Source organism: Acinonyx jubatus, chromosome C1, assembly GCF_027475565.1.
Source record: "Acinonyx jubatus isolate Ajub_Pintada_27869175 chromosome C1, VMU_Ajub_asm_v1.0, whole genome shotgun sequence".
Taxonomy (NCBI): Eukaryota; Metazoa; Chordata; class Mammalia; order Carnivora; family Felidae; genus Acinonyx; species Acinonyx jubatus.
This window is the reverse complement of record NC_069381.1, coordinates 63583020-63605412: the sequence shown is the minus strand read 5'-3', so window position 1 is coordinate 63605412 and position 22393 is coordinate 63583020. Positions and strand designations below refer to the sequence as shown.

The 22393-nt window shown below is 34.6% G+C and overlaps 1 protein-coding gene across 2 annotated transcripts in view; it reads left to right on the top strand.

Annotated features, from left to right (window-relative positions):
• Positions 1 to 22393, top strand: part of PIGK (phosphatidylinositol glycan anchor biosynthesis class K) — a 120353-nt gene that overhangs the window by 84192 nt on the left and 13768 nt on the right. Inside the window, exon 10 of one of the 2 annotated variants that reach the window (XM_053214259.1) lies at positions 10429 to 20627. The exons of the other annotated variant lie outside the window; for it this stretch is intronic. Within the exon in view, the coding sequence (XP_053070234.1) occupies positions 10429 to 10578 (150 nt within the window). The 3' untranslated portion in view covers positions 10579 to 20627. Of the gene's footprint in view, positions 1 to 10428; positions 20628 to 22393 lie in introns of those variants that run through there. 2 annotated transcript variants of the gene reach the window in all.

The following is a 22393-nucleotide window of genomic DNA, read 5'->3' as shown; positions in this document are numbered from 1 at the left end:
ACTTGGTGGGTGCAGGGAACTTAATGCCCTAAAAGTAAAATTTCTTCCAAATTAGCAATCCTAATTAAAATGGAGGCAAAATGACTTTTTTAATGTTAAGAAAAAATTGACCACATAGTTCATGTGGAAGAACAAATGTCTAATAGTAGCTAAAAGGGAGATGGCCTTACCAGAACACAGCCACTTGAATTAGACACACATGGTATGGACAAAGGAATAGACAAATGGATTAGTGGAATACAATGGTGGAGTGGATTTTAAACTTCATTCATTACAATTCACAATAAGAAATGCATTTTACATGCATTATGACCCTTGATGTATGTGTTTATATGTTTGTGTTAGAAATAAAAATTTCATGATATATTTACCCTCATTATATATGATATATACTGATATTTTATTTTTCTATTTTATATTTTTAAAAGTCCAAATAAAGCCTACTAAGTTGATTTTAAAAGCAGCAAGTGTCCTGACCTGTGATTTGAAAGATATTAAAATAGATAATCCAAAGAAAAAATTCATTTTCTTTCATTATTTAATATATGATTAAGACAATATATCATTTCAGTAGAAAACTGCTTAAATTTCTAATTCATACTGTATATGATGTAAGTTTCCTACAGATTAAAGACTTAGAGTAAAATAAATAAAAATTTTAGAAGAAAATCTAGGCAACTGCATTTTAATCTGGAAGTAAGGTAGAATGTTTTAGTGAACACAAAACCCGAAAGATATGTTCAGCTCTATAAAAATAGAATATTGTGTACAACACAAAATACCACAACATTAAAGGACTAATGTTAGAATCAAGACAAAATGTTTACAAAGAAGACAAAAGTAAATTAGTTAATATCCAAAATATACACAAGACTCTTAGAAGTTTATAAAAGCAAACAAAACAACTCAGTAGACAAAAAAGACAAAAGAGATGAAAAGCAATTCAGAGAAAACAAACCTAAATTACCAATGGACGAAAGGAAAGAGTCTCAAACTCAGTAAGGAAGTGTGCATTACAAAGTCAGTGAAACGATTTTATGTCCTTCAAATTGGCAAAAATTAAAAAGACACTTTAGAAAAACAGTTTGACAGTTCCTCAAAAGGTTTAAATGTAGAGTTACCATATGACCTGGTGATTCCAACCTAGGTGTATAAAAACATACATCCACACAAAAACTTATACAGCAGCATTATTCATAATAGCCAATAATTTGTGGAAACAGCCCAAATGTTCATCAGCTGATAAATGGATAAGTAAAATAAGTGTTTCCATACATGGAATATTATTCAATGATAAAAGGGAATGAAGTACTGATATATGCTACAACATGGATGAACCTTGAAAGCAGTATGTTAAGTAAATGAAGCCAGTCATAGAACACCATATATTGTATGGTGTCATTTGTATGAAACGTCAAGAATAGGTTAATTTATATAGAGAGAAAGTAGATTAGTGGTTGCCTAGGACTGGAATGAGGTAGGGAAATGGGGACTCCCTTCTGAATGGGTACGGGTTTCATTTTTTGGAGTGACAAAGTTGTTCTAAACTTAGTGGTAATCATTGCAAAGCACTGTGAATATACTAAAACTGTTGAATTGTACATGTTAAAAGTACAAATTTTACATTGTCTGAATTATATCTCAATTAAGGTATTTTAAAAATTAAAAACGTCCATTTCTGGCAGAGATGCAAGGAAAAACGTATGTGTATACCTTGTTGCTAGATACCGAAATCATTTCTTTTTATAAGGTCATCTTGTAACATCTCTTCACATTAAATATATACAGTATACCCTTCAACCTAATAGTTCCACTCATGACAATGTAGCCTGTACTACTAATATATAAATAAAAGTACTAGCATATAAGAATCTCAGTACAGCAACATTTATATCAGCCTTGCATGTGGCCACAACATACTGGAAACAATGTGAATGTTCCTCAGCAGAGTTGATACAGTGTGTATGATTTTTAGAAGCCACAATTTGGTAAAGCAAATATATATTTTTTCCATATTTTCTGATAATTGGATGTATTTTCATATCAACTGACCTCTTTCCTTTACTCTTGGCTATTGATAGAAAGTTTAATCTAGTCATTCACACCCTGGATTTACTCCTTCTTCCACTCCTTCCTGGGTTGATGAAATCACAGTTTAGGTAATAGGGACTAGTTGATATAGCTTCATGGCACTGAGAGATTCAAAGTGTACCGACTGACGTATACTGTTACATTGTGTTGTTTGGGAGTGGCGTCACTCCCTCTGGTAATCACTGAGGTGGTTGGTGTGCACAGCACATCTGTTAATCCTTCCTAAGGATTGTGCATGGTTGCAGAGTGCTAACAATGGTAGAGGAAGAGATCTGAATTGACAGTGGGAAAGACCAGCTCCTTATTTGTTGTCATTCCTTTTCTATCTTTTTAACCCTCTTCCCAGCTTTCTTCCTCTTCTTTCTTGCCCCTGTTTCCTTCTGAGTCCTGTAAGCTAAAGTTACATACATTCTTTGCAAATGTTGGTGAAGTTTGTTAGTATTTTCATTGGACAGTGCATTAAATGCAGCGTCTGATACATAGTAGACACTGGACAAGTATGGTGACTATTGATTATTGAATTTAAGGGTCTTGACATGCTAAGAAGCTAAATGAGTTAAGGGATCTCCAAAGGTCACTAAGAGGTAGCTTGTTGGCAGACCTATTTATGATTTTCAGGTTCCTTTCATAGCCAACAATGGTGGTATTGATTAAACATGTCTGAGTACATATGTAGATTGTAAGATTCATTGTATTAATAATTTAGGCATTCTAGTGCCCTACAACAAAATTTTAAAAGTACAAATCATAGGAAAATATAAATTGCAGGGGTGGCTTGGTGGCTCAGTGGCTCAGTTGGTTATGTGTCTGATCTCAGTTTTGGCTCAGGTCATGATCCCACAGTTTCATGAGTTAGAGCCTCACATCTGGCTCTGTGTTGGCATCAAGGAGCCTTCTTGGGATTCTCTCTCTCCCACTCTCTCTGCCCCTCCCCTGCTCACTCTGCCTAACAAAAAAAAAAAAAAAAGAGAGAGAGAGAAAACGTATAAATTGCAATTACTGATATAAGGGGCATTACTATATAGGAAACTACAACTAATCCTTTTAAGGATTTATGAAGTTTGTTAGGACTTAAAAATATTATGAAGAAATAGAAAAACACACACAAAGAAAGTAGTTTGGTTAACCTTGTATGCTTATATTGATAATTTCTCTTTAAAGGTGATTATTTTTCTCTTAATTTGTTTACTAGGAAAGCAGGTATAGAACTATGTTACTGAGACAGATATGGAGAGAAATGGATTATTTTCCCATATAAATTATTTTATATTTATGTCACTAATGTTAATTTTAAAGTTGAACCACTTCAAAAATCGCCTAAATTTAAGATTAAGATTGAAATAGGGGCACCTGGGTGGCCCAGTCAGTTAAGTGGCTGACTCTTGATTTCAGCTCAGGTCATATGATCTCACATTTCGTGAGTTTGAGCCTCACACTGGGCTCTGTGCTGATAGTGCGGAGCCTGCCTGGGATTCTCTCTCTGTTACTCCCCAACTTTCATGTACGCTCTCCCTCTCAGAATAAATAAATAAGCAAAAAAAAAAAAAAAAAAGATTTGAAATATATGACTATGCTTTGGTACATTCATTTCACTTTAGTTTGTAAAGGTAAGTTGAATTACCACCACGTGGAATTTAGTGAATGATAAAATAATGACAACTAGGGATTTAAAAAAATAATCAGAAAAAAAATTAAAATTAAAATTAAAAAAAAATAATCAGACACAAAGTCTTTCCAAAAGAGAAATTTGTATGTAGTTAGGAATGTATATTAGCATAGTCTCAAATACAGATGTTACTTAAGGTTGCTTAGAAGTAAAATATTTTAGAAATGTACTGAAAAATGAAAAGGTCAGTAATGAATGAATATGTGTAATTTAACTAATTATAACACTTTTTTTTTAGTCTCATCTAGTTAGGCATGTGTTTTATTTTTTAAGATTGTGTGTCGAGAATCAATTTTAGTTAGCCCTGGCAGATATTAAAATATCTAGGCCTATACTGTTTAGTAATACAGAATGACACTATTGCAAAAATGTAGGTGAGTCTTATGCATAGAATAAATAGTTCACCTAGCTATCTTAGAAACCTCAGTCTGTATCGAGATTATACAAATGGTAAAGGTCCCATCATAGACCAGTGGGAAATTAAAGAACTATTTAATAAATGATGCTAGGACAGTACAAAAGTATTTGGGGGGCGTTAGATTCTTGCTTTATAACACATGGAAGAAGCAAATTCTAATCAGATTATAGATCAATACAAAAAATGGAAAATACCAAAATAATGAAAAAGTATACTGGTAAATATTTGTAGGTAAGGACTTTCTAAGCATGGAACATTATGAAAGAAAATTGACATATTTGACTTTGTAAAATGTAAAAGTTGTGTGCATCAAAGTGAAAAGGCAAATCTCAAGGTAGAAAAATATTTTCCTTACACAATTAACATCTTTAAATACCACTTTTACAACGTGATAAGGAAAAACACCTAGCACTCCAGTAGAAAAGGAGCAAAGAACTTACATAGACATGCCTCAACGTTGAAATAAAAATGGCTAACAAACTGACGAAAACTTGTTAATATTCATTAGTAATCTAAGAATTGTTCATTTCAACCATAAAGTACCACTTCAAATAATTTCTTATGGGGTGCCTGGGTGGCTCAGTCAGTGGTCCAACTTCGGCTCAGGTCATGATCTCACGGTTCGTGAGTCGAGCCCCACATCCGGCTCTGTGCTGACAGCTCAGAGTCTGGAGCCTGCTTCAGATTCGGTGCCTCCCTCTCGCTCTGCCCCACCCCTGCTCATGCTCTCTCTCTCTGTCTCTCTCTCTCAAAAATACAGTAAATATTTTAAATTTTTTTCTTTAATTTCTTATATTAGCAAAGACATGAAAAGTAGTAATAGTAATGACAAAGCACACGCGCTACTAGAGAGGAGTGTACATTGGCACAAATCATGAAAAATGTAGTAATTTGTACTAAAATTTATAAATATGTTTATGAGCTATGTTTAAAGAACATGGCCAGTTGAGTGTATATGTTTATTCTCCTTCCTGAAAAATCCTGATAAAAGTGACAGTAAAGACATAAAAATATATAAACTCCAAAAGACAAAGAAAATGTAAGAGGAGAGAATAGCACACAAGAAGTAGTAAAAATTGGAAGAGGAAATAGAGTTGAACAAATGGTAACCAACTTAGCAGAATGGAAGAGCTGAGCCCTACTTCCATCATGGGGGAGACCTGTAAGAGCAAGCCAATTTGTACTGTAGAACCGTGGGAAAGCGGGCACCAGGCATATCAAAGGTTGGGTGCAAAAAGGAACTGCCAAAGTCCTCCTCCTCTTTAGTTCCCAGAACACTAGCATTTATGCGTATATACTATCAGGTAGAAGGTGGATAATTTCTGCCTGAATATACTAGTCTAATAGAGAATGTACATTTTGACATTTGCAGGATCCCAGTTTAATAGCCAAGTCCCACTGGTTTATCCCACTGGTAGGCCCAGTGGTTGATAAGTGCTGCTGATGCATGATTGGTGTTTTATTTTTTCACTCTAACTATGAATATACAACTAAGAATTATCAGACTTTTAAAGAATATCCTTATTTTGAAAGACAAAAATCAAAATAAGCAAACGGAAAAGAAAATTTAATCACCACCACCACCACTTTAGAAAAAAATGAGAAGACATTTTATTTATGAAACAGGATACTATATAGAAAAGGAATATTCGGAAAACAAAGAAGAGCTCTTGGAAATTAAAACTATGAGAGTAGGGGCACCTGGGTGGCTCAGTTGGTTGAGCATCTGACTCTTGATTTTGGCTCAGGTTTTGATCTCACATTTGTGAACCCTGCATTCGGCTCTGCACTAGGTGTGGAGCATGCTTAACATTCTCTCTCCACCTACCACTTGTGCGCTTTCTCTCTCTCTCTCTCTCAGAAACAAAAACAAGAACAAAAACAAAACCAACTATGAGAGTAGAAATAAAAATTTCAACAGAAAGTTTTGAGGGCAAAATTGAGGAAATCTCTCAAAAGGTAGGATAAAGAGACAAAAGGAAAAGTGAAGAAAAAGGGTAAGAAAATTGGAGGAATAACTGTTGGCATACAATTCTATATGAGTCTCTCATATTTCTGCACATCTAGTGAGCAGAGACACTTAGAAAGCTTTTTTTTTTTTAATTTTTTTTTTTAACATTTATTTATTTTTGAGACAGAGAGAGACAGAGCATGAACGAGGAGGGTCAGAGAGAGAGGGAGACACAGAATCTGAAACAGGCTCCAGGCTCTGAGCGGTCAGCACAGAGCCCGACACGGGGCTCGAACTCACGGACCGTAAGATCATGACCTGAGCCGAAGTTGACACTTAACCGACTGAGCCACCCAGGCGCCCCAGAAGCTTTTTGTTCTAGACTATCTTGTCAAAGGTGTTTGTATAATGAACAGTCTTGGAAGACAAATAGTGACTGTCTCAGGAGCAAAGGGCAGATTTGTTTACTCTACAGTAAAATAAGGATAAGGTCTCCCTCTAGGGCAAAGTTTGGTCAGATGTGTTGCAGCTTCTTATAAAAAATTTAGAATTTTCAAATCTGAGGATTTCCTAATCTGTTACATAAACTTATTATGTGCATAGCATCTGCCTAGGCCTGCAACTGCGTTGTCCCCCATGGGACTTGGGAGGCAAGGAGAACTGGCAGAAACATGAAGAAGCTCATGCTGCCATGAGTAATAAAGTCCTTTATCTCTGACCCAAGAGTCTCATGTCTTCTGCCAGTATCCATGAAACTCTTCTAGGCCCACCTGTTACCATGGAAGCAGGGTAAAATTTCATACCCTTTATGGTTTTAGACAATAATTAGTAAAATCCAATGTCTGACTAATAAAAGTACTAGAAAAACAGGACAGAAAAAATAGAGGGGAGGATATATTAAGAAATAATAGAAGAAAACTTTTCCAGAACTCAATGTTTTACCAAGTGATCAATACTGTGAAACAAACAGACCTCATTCCAAGGAACATCATTTTGAAATTTCAAAACAGTAAAAAACAAAAAGGAGTAAACAGAGTAAAACAGTAAAAAACAAAACTTCCAGAATGGGAGGTGGGAAAAGGCCGTGATCAAAAGAACAATAATCAGTGAAAATTCAATAATCACACTTCTCAATAGCAACGCTTACAACAAGAAAGCAGTGGAGTGATATCTTCAAATTATGTGAGAAAATATTTCCAATTCAAGATTCTATTCATTGCTAAGTTATCCCTTCAGATACCATGGTATAGGAAAGATAGTCAAAGTTTCAAAAAAAATTTTTTTTCATCCTTTCTCAAGAAGTTACTGGATGATTTATTGAATTTATTGAATGATGATTTATTGAATAAGCCAAAAAACCTGAAAACATACCATCCAAGACACAAGAAATTGACTCATCAACATGAGATAGTCGTAAAACTCCCAGATTAATGATGGTTAAAGGAAATATCTGGTGACAGCATATAGAATAGAAGCCATATTCTTTAAATTACAGACTATTCAATTGTATGTCTCAGGAAAACTCGCAGAAAAAGAGTATGAACTAGAGCAGGATGGTGTAGTGCTCCAAGATGATTGGCCGTGGGACCAGTAGAGTGATGATAAAATATCTGATGTGTTTAACCATACTAAGAGAAGGTTTAGTAATATCTTAAGAGTATAAGCTACACAGAAAATTAAGCCAACAGGGAGTTGAAGTAACTATTAACTTCAGGGGGAAAAAATTGTATATAAAAAAGATCAGAATGTATTTTTTGGCTCAACTCAAACAATAGTTGCATAGTTATAATAATGCAACAGTTGACTCTTTTACCAGAAATTTTAACATAAAGATATAGGGAAGATAGGAAGAAGAGAACTGGTGGGGGAAGGGAAGAATAGGGAGCATGATGATGTCAAGGAACAGATTTATCTTGCATAGGAAATCAGGAGATACAATGTGTAGGATTGTAAAACAAAATAGTGATATAAGCATATTTTCTAGAAATATTAGAGATAAATACCAGAAGAAGCTCTTAGATAACTACCTAAGATAACTACTTAATCTACTTAGATAACTCTAACATGATTAATTCTGAGGCAGGAGAATTGAAGGTGAAGTAGCAATGGAATTGTTATTTTTTGTTATGAAGCCCATGCTAGTTGTTAGCTTCTAGAACAATGTTTAGGCAATACTTCCCTAAATATAGAAAGTTACTAAAAAGAAAAATTAAATTAAAAACAAAGAAAAGTCAATGGAATCCTAAGTAGTTTCTTTGAAAAGATAAAATTGCTAATAGCTAGCCTGAACAAGAAAATAGAGAAGAAGTACCAAATCAAGAATTAAAGAGGGAACATCACTACAACCCCTTTAGAAATAAAAAAGATAGGGGTGCCTAGGTGGCTCAGTCGGTTGAGCATCCAACTCTTGATTTTGCCTCAGGTCATGATCCCAGAGTCATGGGATCAAGCCCCACATTGGGCTCCACGCTGAGCGTGATTCTCTGTCTCTCTGCCCCCCTACCCTGCTCGCACTGTCTCTATAAAAGAAGGAAAAGCAAACCAAACAAGCAAGAAAGGGAGTAATCAAAAAGATTATAAGTAAATTTTATGAAGATCTTTATCCCAGCAAATTAGTTGATTACAGTGAAATGGACGAATTCCTAGAAAAAATACAAATATTAAAAAGTGACCCAAAAAGAAACAGAAAAGCTGAATAGACCTTTATCAAGTCAAGTAAGAGAATTTGTAAATTAAAATCTTATCACAAAGAAAAGTCTAGACCCTGATGGTGTCAGTGGTGAATTCTATCAAACATTTACATAAGAAATAATACACAATCTCAGAAAATTGAGGAGAGGGGAATGCTTCCCATTTCATTTTATGAGGCCAGTATACCCAGATATCAAAGACCTCACAAGAGAAGAAAACCACAGATCATGAGGGATATCCCTCATGAACATAGACACAAAAACTGTAACAAAGTATTAGCACAGAAACAGGAGACAGCTTGTATAACAAGATCAAGCAGCTAGTCTATGGTAAAGCCAGTATTTAAACCTGGACATTCTAGCACGGGAGCTTGTATTCTTATGTACACTTGACAACATTGTGCTATGAAAGTAACAAAGATATGGTGTGAATGCAGTAAATGCTGACTAATTTAAACCTCCAATGAGTCTGTTCTTGGTCCTAATGATTATTGTCCCCTTTTGTGAAATTAAATTTATCTTATATTTCAACCTGTTTCTATATTAGACAAGTTGTGTGTGTGTGTGTGTATGTATGTGTATGTATATATATATGTGTGTGTGTGTGTATATATATATATACACATATATATGTGTATATGTGTGTGTGTGTGTGTGTGTGTGTGTATACATACGTGCATGATTTAAACATTTTGATTAGAGACCTTTCAGTAGATGCTTTCCTGGGATTTAGATATTTAAGATATGGGAGAAATTCAATTCTGGGACACAACAACATGAAACACTTTTATCTTCTTCATTATTTCAAGACCCTCCATCTAAGGCAAAGGTTCTGTGTAAACAAAGGTCCAAACCCATGTATGTTTTTAAAAACTTCAACTTACTCAAATGTTATGTATCAGTGAATACTTTGCTTTAACAGAGATATATTACCCACTGTTCCCCGCCCCCCACTGTGTTCTTGTCCACATTCCAGGGTTTCTCTGGTTCCCCTATTTCAATTATAAGGCTTCTTGCATTCCTTTCATATTTTTAAAGATTAGTAGATTGCAAGATCCCTGTTTGTTAATACATCTCTGCACAGTATACATGATGATGGTACATTTTAACCTTACTGGTCTCTTTCATTCAGACAGCTGCTCAAAAAATTACTGTAGAGCTCTGTATCCATTAAAGGTTAAGTTTACTAGAGGCGAAGTACTGGAGAGTGGCCTGTCAGGTCCTAGGTTTTTTTTGCTTTTTTGTTCTTTAATTTTAATATTTTTTCTTTTTAGAAAGAGAGCGAGACAGACAGAGAAACAGTACAAGTGGGAGAGGGGCAGAGAGGGAGGCACAGAATCTGAAGCAGGCTCCAGGCTCTGAGCTATAAGCACAGAGCCCAATGTGGGGCTTAAACTCATGAACCATGAGATAGTGACCTGAGTTGAAGTCGGATGCTTAACTGACTGAGCCAGCCAGGCACCCCTGGTAGATCCTAGTTTAAAACTTAGAAGGTTATCTTGCAATGTTTCATCTGTGCTTTGTTAATTACTTTTTAATCCTAGATAAAATTTTTTCCAGTATTACCAGTCTGTATAGTGTCCTGGTATGTCCATTGTTTCTCATTATGCAGGACTGGTCTGGGCATCACAGAATATTTGGCATTCCTGGTGCTTCCAAGCACTTCTCAGTTATTATGATACCAAGCAACACTCTTACCTTTTCTGAACAGTCTCCCCTCTCATGGAGGGCAAGACCTCAGGTTGAGGACCACTGCAGGTAATTATTTGCAGTGTATGCCCATAGAACGTTTATTTGTCTCATGTCATCTCTTAATCTTACACTTGTGATATTTCAAAATATGTGTAATTAGAATCTCTGCTCACTTTTCTAAATTCTGAGATGTCTTGGACTCTGAAATTCTAGCTTCTGTCACGACATGACATGGAGTTGGATCATTTTTCAGTTCTGTCCTCATTTATGATAACTCTTCTTCATTGTGTTTTACTGTAGCTATTTTGGCATTTTAATGTTTTTCTATTCCAATAATACCTACGTCATTATAGGTAAACTTTACTAAAGGTTGACTGAAATGTCTATCAAATAGAAAATCTGGCACTTTTTTAGAAATGTGCCTATTGAATTATCGATATCTGGAAACTCATGAAAAGGTTGCTGACTCCTTATTGCTCTCACTGCCTAGGGACTGGCTAACATTGCTTTAAAATCTTACAGAGATTTCCCTAATCATTGCAAATTTAAAACGGAAGTCTAATGGAAAATAATATACTGTTCATTTATTTTTATTCAAATTATAAGGCAAGTAATAAAAATTAAACTACTTGAAGGTCATATGCTGTTCTTTTAATATCAACTGGGATATGATTTTAAATTCATATAAATTAACCTCTGCTATCATATTATAACTTACGACAGTCACTTCCAAAATGTCACTTTTCAAGGGAGAAATGAAATAGTAAAGCTGTTTGAAAATAGTGATCAATATTTCAATACTGATATTTTACCAACTTTACGTAAGTTTGAAAACTTTTGTGCATTTATAAACTTGTCACCATAGTTTCTGATATATTAAATGTCTATATTAGAAATGAAAAATATGAGGGGCACCTGGCTGGCTCAGTCACAGGAGCATGTGACTCTTGATCTCAGGGTCATGAGTTTGAGCCCCACGTTGGGTGTAGAGGTTACTTAAATAAATAAGTATTAAAAAAAAAGGAATTAAAAAATGTGAGCTTCATTAGTCAGTAAGTACTCCAAAGTAAAAAACCAGATACCATTTTTCACCAAATTTGTAAAAATTTTTAAAATGAGAATAGTTGATATTGGTGAGGAGGCAGTGCAATGGGCATGCTCATAAATTGCAGATGGGAATGTTAGTTAATATAGCCTTTGTGGACAATAGTTTGTTAGTGTATGTATTTATAAATAATAATAGCAATTCTACCTCTAGGATTTTATTCCAGAAGAAGGAATTAGATTAGGACAGATTTATGTTTAAAGCTGTTACTTTTGCTACAGCAATTCTTAGGAAACAACGTAATGTAATAGACTGAACTAGAATTGAATCCAAGCTCCACCATTTAATAACTGCCCAGTCTTGGGCAAGTCTTTTAATCGTTCTTTTGCAAATCATCCTTTGAAATATGATGATACTGATGACAATGACAACAATAACAACAGTGAAGACAACAGACAACTTCATGTGGATAAAATTGCTGCTGAATATGTCTAGTTAGGTCCCTGTCCTATTTTCCATGGCATACATCTCAAGTATTTGCTAGTCTTTATGCCTCTACCTCATTCTGTCCCCTTTAATGTTAAGCTTATGACTTAGCATCCAAAGTCTGGAGAAAAATGAGGTCATTAGGCAAAAACATTGTTAGTATACCTTTCCTATACCTTCAGACTCATTTGTGTCTTCATGAGTCTTTATCTTTTCTGTCCATCTCAAAGGAAGAAGTGTGTGAATTGTATCAGGGATACCTTGCTTACACAATCAGGAACCTCGTTCCATCAGCTATACCTCTCTCTCTTGTCTTTACAGTCTCCACTGTTGACCTAGGTGTTTTAAGTCCTTAAAACAGTCTTCCTCAGTTCAGCTTTCCCTTCAAGCTTTACTTTTTTCTCCTTTCTCTCTTGTTGATGTTTTAAAAGTAAACTAGCTCTCAACAATATAAAAACAATCAATCCAGTTAAAAAATAAACAAAGGACTTGAATAGACATTTCTCCAAAGATGATATACAGGTGACCAATATGCACATGAAAAGGTGCTCAGCATCACTAATCAATGGGAAAATAAAGTTAGAACCACAATGAGATACTTCTTCATACCCATTAGGATGGCTGTTTGAAATGAAATGAAATGAAATGAAATGAAATGAAATGAAATGAAATGATGAAATGAAATGAAATGAAATGAAATACAGTAAATAATGAGGATGTAGAGAAACTGGAACCTTTGTGTACTGCTAGTAGAAATGTAAAATGGTACAACCACTATGGAAAATAGTATGGTGGTTCCTCCGAAAATTTAAACAGAGGGGCACCTGGTGGCTCAGTTGGTTGAGCATCTGACTCTTGATTTGGGCTCAGGTCAAGATCCCAGGGTTGTGGGATTGAGCCCTGTGTTGGGTTCTGCACTGAGTGGGGAGCCTGCTTGGGATTCTTCCTCTCTCTTTCCCTTTGTCCCTGTGCCCCATTTGTGCTCTGTCTCTCTCTCAAATTAAAAAATAAAATTTTAATATAATTACTGTATGAGCCAGCAGTTGTACTTCTGAGTATAATAAGCAAAAGAATTTAAAGCAGAAAATGAACAGATACTCATATCCCAAGATTTATAGTAGCATTACTCATAACAGCCAAAAGGTTGGAACACCCCAAATGTCCATCGATAAATAGATTTTAAAAATTGGCATATACATAAAATGGAATATTATTTAACCTTAAAAAGGAAGGAAATTCTGGCACATGCTTGAGCCTTGAAGATGTTATGCTAAGTAAAGTAAGCCAGACACAGAAGTACAAATGTTGTACGATTCCATTTACAGGAAGGACCTATAATGGTCAAATTCAGACACAGAAAATAGAATGACGGTTGTCACTAGACGCTAAGCGAGGAAAGACTGGTGTTGTTTAATGGGTAAAGAGTTCCAGTTTGGGAAGATGAAAAAGTTCTGGAGTTGGATGGTGGTGATGGCTGTACAACAGTATGAAGGTACTTAGTGCCACTGAACTCTACACCTAAAGTGGATAAATTGGTAAACTTTATGTTATGTTTAGTTTATCACAATAAAAAAAATAAACTAGCTCTCTTCATTTCCTTATTCCCCTTTCTTTTTCAAGATACGTTATTGTACTGCTGGTACTTCAGCAGCTGCTCTATAACTCTTCTTGGAAAGTTTACTAAAATTCCTTAATTTTCACATCCTCCTCATCTTTGATTTCTTTGTGGTATTCACCTCTGTTAATTAATCTCTCTGAAACCTTTTTTCTTTGCCCTTGGACCATCACTGTATGGTGGTTTTCCTCCAGTGTCTCTGATCGCATCCTTTGAAAATCTGTTGCTGATCCCTTCCTAGATCTGTCTCTAGGATTCTGTCACTTTTACAAATTCCTACTGGACATGAACTCCCTACTGTTTGATCTACCATAATGGTTTTCAAATATTCATATGCCAGTGATCCCCCGAATAGCCTCATCTCCTTCTTGAGTTGCAGAACAGTCTCTTATTGTCTGTATGACAGCTCCACCTAGATCTTCAACACATTGTTGAACAGAATTCACCCTTTCCTAAAGGGCTCTTCTATTATGTTTTATATCTCGATGCCACTATATCTGCAGTAGTGTTGCTTCAGAAATCTTGGGCTTTTTTTTCTCTCTCTCTCTCTCTGTCTCTCCCCCCTCCTTCTCTTTCGTCTTCTCTTCCTCCTTCTCTCTCTCTCTCTTTATCCCTTCTTCTCCCTCTCACAACATTCGTATATATTGGTTTTTATTCCTATTTATTCTATCCCTTAAATATCTCTTAAATTCTTCTGCTTCTTTTCATATTTGTTGTGCACCTGCAAGTAGGTGCAAAACATATTTTACAGTTAATCGTAATTATCATCAGAAAATAGTACCGTTGAAAAAGTTATCACTCCCATTTTATGCACAGACAAACGGAGGCTCAGAACAGTAACTTGCCTAAGATCTTCCATCGCGTAAGTGACAGAACCAGAATTTGGATGTAGGTCTGTTTGACTTCAAAAACCTTCCTCTTAACCCGTATGCTATAGTACCTCCTATGAACATTGTAAAGTTCTTACAAAGGAACTTTGTCCCCAGGGAATGAGATGAATGAGATGTCAATAGATGTAATGCTTGTTTTGGTTAGTTGAAACCATATTTTGGAAGAACTAAATATCAATAGTTCAATATTCAGCACATGAATATCTACTTATTTTAGAAATTGGCCTTCACAATTCTGTTCTGGATTTCCTTCTCCACCCCAGTTGTCCTTGGCTCCTCAATTAGGGCTTGAAACAGGGTAAAAATCTGAAAGGATGTGAGTACAAGAATGACAGGAGAAGGTGCTAAAGGTTAGTTTTACTCACTTAAAATTTATCTATAGTTGACTCACTCGAATCAAGAGGAAAGTCTGTCTTACGTGGTCACCTGATCTGAGGGGCCACCTGGTCTGAAGGATTAATTCTGATAGTTCACCAATATTAAGAATTTAATAGCCTTTTGTGACCTATCCTGATCATCTAACAACGATTTATAAGAAGCTTTTCAAAAACATCTTTTCCGATTTCCATAAAACTGATGATAAAAAGGACATTTGGAATATAATTCATTCACTGTTTGCCTGTACTAATGCTTTAACTGTTCCCCACCACTGAGGGTGGTCTAACAGAGTGGTTTGTTCAAAGTTGTAAGAAAAATGAGTGTCAAAGAGCCCTGATAATCTCGAGTTTTTATGAGTGGACCTTGAGTACTTGAGAATTTTCTGCGCATGACTAAAATAAACGATCAGTAATTAAAAACAAATACACATTTCTTTCACAGGTCAGAGTATTTAGAAAGCAAATGTCCCAATGAATGTTAGACATTTGACCCTTTGTATTGCTTTCAATATTAAGAACTTGATAATAATTAACTTTATTTCCTTCTAGTACAGCTTTATCATCTTAGTTACTAAGACAAAAGGCTTTTAGAATACTCTTTGGTGTTTCTTCATAGAAATTATAAAATTTAAATTTTTCTTTTAAAATGTTTTGCATACATAGTGAAGACTTGTTAAAATATGTTTACAGTGAATTTTCATTGAATTGAGATACCATGATATAATCGTAATGGCAGTTCTCAATTGAGTTTTTGTCTTTTAAAATTTATTGTAATTTTGTAAATGTGCCGAATATAAAGAATGTTTTCATTTTCCATATTCCATTGTATCAAACTGTATCACATGGCTTCTGAGGTACTCATAGATTTTCTATTTGTCTGAAGGATTAAGTGCAGATCGTAATATTAGGAGCATAAGTGTGCTTTGATAGAGAATTGTTGGTGAATGAATAAATACTGACTTTCTGGGCGTTGAGGCAAACAATAGTAGAAGTGATGTACCCATTTCCTGCCCCAGGAAATGGAAAAGTAATGTACTCCTTGGCTAGTTCCTTAGCCATATATTTGTACCAACTTTTAAGATAAAGGATCTATATAAGGAAGAAAAAGTACATTATACAACGAAGAAAGTAGGACCAGATCACTCATGGCTGATGCATCCTGTGCTTCTAATAGGAAGGTTATAATTTACAGTGCAATATAAGGTAAGTTAACATTTTAGTTTTTAAGAAAGTCCGGGAAATACATTGTTGCTTGTACTAGTTGCTGTCATTGTTATATGCCTATCCTAATGAACTTGATAGCAGTTAAACCCAGGGATCCACCAAAAGCAGTACTAGAAGTAACATAGAACAAAAAGAAAATGAAACCCAAGAGGATCTCTTCCTTAAAGATTTAGAAACTGGCTGTTTGAATATAGACATGCTGAGATCCAGTACCTTTCAGCTTCATGATACACCCTTGGCAGCAGTTAGACGCCGACTAGCAACAGATCGAAATAATGTTAAGTAAGAGTTATTTAATCTGTCATCTAAATTGACCTGAAATCACCTTAATGTGCTTCCCAATAGGAGTTTAGATTATCATTCACTTTAAAACTGATATATGAATGCCAGAAAAGTCATGTTTTATATTAAAGGGATCCATATCTTTAGTTACAGATTTTTAACATTCAGGATTAACTTCCATTTCACTGTACCAGTCATGTTTGGTGGGTAATTAGTGTAGTATATTTCAATTGTAGCTTTTGATAACCTTCAGATTAGCATACATTCCTTTCAAAGATTTTTACTTTGATCTACATTCAGGTGTATGTATCAGTACCTGATCGGTATTTAATTGTTTGATTTTGACTGTGTTATCTTTTTTATTTACCAGTTCTATCTCCAAGGTTATTAATACTTTGTGAAAACAGTAATATCCATGTTACCTAATTTTGATCAAGAGATTTCTAGTTTAAAATATGCCAATAGGAGCACCTGGGTGGCTCAATTGATTATGTGTCTAACTTCAGCTCAGGTCATGATCTCACGGTTTTGTGAATTCAAGCCCCACATCAGGCTCTGTGCTGACAGCTCAGCCTGGAGCCTGCTTCAGATTCTGTATTTCCCTCTCTCTCTCTCTGCCCCTCCCCTGATCATGCTCTGTCTCTCTCTCTTAAAAATAAACATTAAAAAATTTTTTGTAAAAAAAAAATGCCAATAGACATCTTGATCTTGTGGAATAAACATGTTTACTTTTAGGTAGTGTTATTAAACCTATAACATTGCTAGAGAGATATATAATAATTATAAACAGTTATGTTAGACACTAATTAAAATTTTTATTCTGGTAAATAGCTCTGTTTACTATACCTGAAATTGTTTAAGTCTGTGATAGAGTAGATTTAACTGATACTTTAACAACTTATTTTTAAGAGTTTTCAGACTTCTTATATTAATTCTTTCCTTGGCACATCTCAGTTGGCTATTTCTGCCAACAATAAAATAAATTAATGATTATAATAGACTATAAACCTTAGCTTGCTGTTTTCAACCAGTATAGAAGTAGAAAAGGGCTGTTTGAGAGTATTGTCATTGATTAAACCATATAGAGGGACTTTATCCATGGGAAAGATCATTACAAGCAGAGTATGGGAAAAACAATTTTAAGACTTGTTTTTGTTATACAAATACATTAAACAATTTTATAATGACTATCATGACTAAAAGTGACTACTTTTTTTAAATATCCTTTCTCAAACTTTAGATAATTTGTTTTAAAAGAAAGTTTAAAGTCTTTTTAGGAATAAGCACAGGTTTTGCAAAAAATTAACTGAAATTAATTTTTTTTCTTTGAAGAATGACTGCACTTAAGCACAGAGGAGGCTTCCTAATTTGTTCTTTAAACTATATATTTCAAAAGAGAAGATGTCGATGCTCAGACCTTAACACTTAAAAGCATTTTGATGATTCTCTTGGGAGACTCACATTTAAAAAGTTATAAAAATACTGCCTAAAAACAAGGAGTTGGACTTTAATTTTTTCTTAAGAAAGTAACAAAAGCCTGTTATCTTATTTTTTTCTTAACTATTTACCCATTTAGAAATAGTTACACAACTAGAAGCAAGCATTATTGATTATTGGTATATTAGTGGGGTTTTTGCTTTTTTTTTTTGTATAGCATAAAATATAATTTACGTGTACTTTTTGGATCTTCAGGTGAAGTAAGTTGTAATAAGTCATAATGTAATAAGTCATTGACATTTTTCACATCAGAGAAAATTTTCCTGATGGTTTGAAATCATAAAATAATGTAAGAGTATACTGATTTCCCACTGTTTTCACAGAATCATATTACCTCAGTGTCAAAAGATGTGACTCTTAAAAACCCACCAGTGCTTTCATCTCTTAGATGACATCCCACAAAAAGATTGTCAAGTTAAGGACAGATTAACACAACACTAAAAGAAAATCACTATACAGTTAGTTAGAAAATCTTTCTTCCACTCTCTTAAGTTGTGTGGCTGGGCTTGACATGAGACATAAGACAGTTAAACAAGAGAAAAACATACAGATTTTATTTAGTATTTTTATGTGCACATGAGGGACTTCATAAGGAAAGTGAATACCCAAAGAGGCAGGACTATGAGCTTATATATTTTAATAAAGAAACACTACTTTTATGAAGAAGTGATGAGACAAAGGGGCTTGGAATAGGGGCAGTAAGTTGTGGGAAAATGACTAGGAAATACATGAGGAAACTAATGGAAGATAAGGGCTATTTTAGTAGGTTGGTTTTTATAGAGTCATTTTGGTGTTGACTCCTAGTTTCCAGTGATAAGAATGTTGTCTTCCTGGAACAATAAGAGCACCTTTCTCATGAGAAATTTTTTGATCAGCTTTTAGGTAGAAAGGCGAAGATCAGAGAGCCCTTCCTGCCTCTGGTGTTTCTCAAGTACCTTCAGTTCAAAATAATCAATATGCTAAAGTAGCTTATTTTGGGATGGCATGTTCTGAATCCATTGACAACCATTCTCTAGAGCATGGGTTGGCAAACCATGGCCTGCAGATAAAATCCAGCCTGCCACCTGTTTTTGTAAATAAAGTTTTATTGGAACACAGGTAAATCCATTTGTTTACATATTGTCTACAGCTAATTTTGTACTAGGAGGTAGAGTTAATGAGGCAGAGTTGAGTACTTGCAACAGATTATATGGCTTGAAAAGCCTAAAATATTTACTTTCTGGCCCTTTACAGAAAAAGGAAACCTTTTCCGCATCTATAGAGCAGGGTGATAATATTATCTATCATTATTGCCCTTAAAAGGCAATGCTTTTAAAATTCTTTTAAAAATATGCATGGCTGGGGCGCCTGACTGGCTGAGTCAGTTGAGCGTCCCACTTCAACTCAGGCCATGATCTCGCTGTGCGTGAATTTGAGCCCTGCATCAGGCTCACTGCTGTCAGTGCCGAGCCCACTTCTGATCCCCTGTCCCTCTCTCTGCCCCTCCCCCACTCTGAAAAAATAATAAACATTAAATACATAAATAAAATAATACACGCATGGCATGTAGAGAACATTTAAAAAGTATTAAGCATTATTACCTGCAGTTTCCACTCGACCCTCTTGGGTTATTCCATAGGCATCCTTAGTGGACAGATCCCTTTTGTTTTACACTCTGGAAAGCCCTTTCCTCTTTCTAGACTGAGGCTCCCCTCCTTTCCAGATCCATTAATAATATGAAAATATGTGTACACTTTACAGAAACACATATCTGTTTTACTTTCTGGCTTAAAACTAGATTAGATGGTAGTTTGTATCTCTCAAGGCCTGTCAAATTTATTGCCATAAAGTTATTTTTATATGCTCTTACTATCTTTTGAATGTCTGCATCATCTGTAATCATGTCCCCTCTTTGATTCTTCTGTCCTTTTTTATTTTAATCAGTTTTTCCAGAAGTTTTACCAATTTTATTGAACTTTCAAAGAAGCACTTTTGGTTATAGATACTTTTCTCTATTTTTTTGTTTCACTTTTATTGAATTCTACTTTTTTCTTTTGTCTGGTTACTTTTGGTTTTATTTGCTCTTTTTCTAGTGTCTTCAGGTAGCATTTTAGATTACTGATTTTAGAAATTTCTTCTTTTTTAATATAAACATTTAAAGTTGTACATATCTCTGTAAGCATGCTTCATGTACCTCCCACATATTTTGAAATGTATTTTCATTTTCATTCAGTTCAATATAATTTCTAACTTCCTTTGTGATTTCTTCTTGGTTTACTTAGGAATGTATTTAATTTCTAAGTGTTTGAGGATTTTACAAATACCTTTTCTGTTATAGATTTCTAATTTAATTCCACTGTGTAGAATACTTTGTATGATTTCAGTCCTTTAAAATTTATTGAGACTTGTGTTATAGATCAGAATTTGACCTGTCATGGTGAATGTTTTATGTGTACTTGTAAAGAATATATATTCTATTGTTATTCTAAATAATATCAACTGCATCAGATTGGTTGATAATGTTCAAGTTTTCTATAGTCTTACTGAGTTTTTAAACTTGTTAATTCTGAGATTGTGCTGAAATGTACAATTATAATTTTTCCTTTTCTGTCAGTTTTTTGCTTTCTGTATTTGAAGTTCTGTTGAAGTTCATATACATTTAGAATTCATTTGTCTTTTTGATGAATCAATCTGTTTATCAGTATGAGATGTTCTTTTTTATCCCAGTCATATCCCTTGTTCTAAAGTCTGCTTTGTTCTAACATTAATATATCCTGCCCAGCTTTCTCTTTCCATGGTATGTTTTTCCATTTGTTTGCTTTCAATATGTGTCTTAAAGTATGTTTCTTATAGGCAGAATATTATTGTTTTATGTTTTTATTCATCCTGACAATCTTTTCCTTTTAATTGGTGTGTTAAGATCCTTTCACTTAATGTAATTATCAGTAGTTGAATTGAATTGAATTCTGGTTGGATTTAAATCTACCATATTGCTATTTGTTTTCTATTTGTTCCATCTGTTTTTATTTCCTTTTCCTGCTTTTCCTGCCTTTTTTTGTATTGAGTATTTATATGATCCCACTTTATCTCCACTTTAGTGAATCTACTTTGTTGCTGTTGTTGCTTGATTTATAATATGTACATCTTTAATATATTACAATCTCTTTAAATATTATTTAATTCATGTTTAGCATCAGTACTTTATAATGATGTATTCTTAATCCCTCCCTTCCATCCTTTGTGTTATTCTTTATGTTTTAATTCTACATGTGTTATGATCCCTGTAATACATTATTATCCTTATTGCTTAAAATAGTCAATTATCTTTTAAAGAAACATGAAAACAAGGAAAAATATTTTTATAATTATCTACTTATTTATCAGTCTGTCCCTCCCTGGATTCCTTGTGTAAGTGTGCATTTCTATATGATGTAACTTTCCTTCTGCCTGAAGAACTTCTCTTAACATTTCTCCTAGTATAAATCTGTGATAGGTATACCTTTTGTAATATAAGTATTTGGTATATACTACCCTGTAGTATAGGTTTGTTGAATTCACAAAACTTTTGTTTTACGAAAAAATGCTTTATTTCACCATCATTGAAAGATTTTTTCACTTGGTACATTTCCCTAGAATTCTAGGTTAACAGTCAATTTCTTTTAGCACTTAAAATGTCTTTCCATTATCTTCTGGCCTCCATGGTGTCACAACACATCTCAATCATTCTTTCTTCCTCTGTACATTTTTCTTAAAGGGTTAGGTAGTAAATATTTTAGGTTTGTTGGGGGGGCCTGGGTGGCTCAGTGGGTTAAGCATCCAACTTTGGCGCAGGTAATGATCTCATGGTCTGTGAGTTCGAGCCCTGCGTCAGGCTCTGTGCTGACATCTCAGAGCCTAGAGCCTGCTTCGGATTCTGTGTATACCTCTATCTCTGCCCCTCCCCTGCTCATGCTCTGTCTGTCTCTTTCTCTCTCTCTCTCTCTCTCTGTCAAAAATAAATAAACATTAAAAAAAATTTTTTTAAATATTTTAGGCTTGTAGGTCATCTGGCCTTTGTTGCAACTACTCAACTTTGGTGTAGTATAAAAGCAGCAATGATTTTGATATGATTATGATGTTCCTTGTGTGGTTTTCCCATGTTTCTTATGCTTAGTTTTGAGTTTTGTGGATTTGGTGGCTTATAGTTTTTACGAAGTTTGGAAATATTTCAGTCACTATTTGTCTTAGATATTTTTCTCCCTTCCCACTTGGGACTCCAGTTGCACAAATGGGATCCTGCTTGATACGGTGCCACAGCTCACTTATGCTCTTTTTCTTTTTCCTGCCCTTTTTTTCTTTCTATGCTTCATTTTGAATAATTTCTGTTGCTATCTTAATAGTTCTCTGCTAGTTCTTCCATGGTGTTTAATTCCATGCAGCATATTTTTGATTAAGGTGTCAGCCAGGATGGCAGTGTCATCTGAGGCTCAGGGTCCTCTTCCAAGTTTACT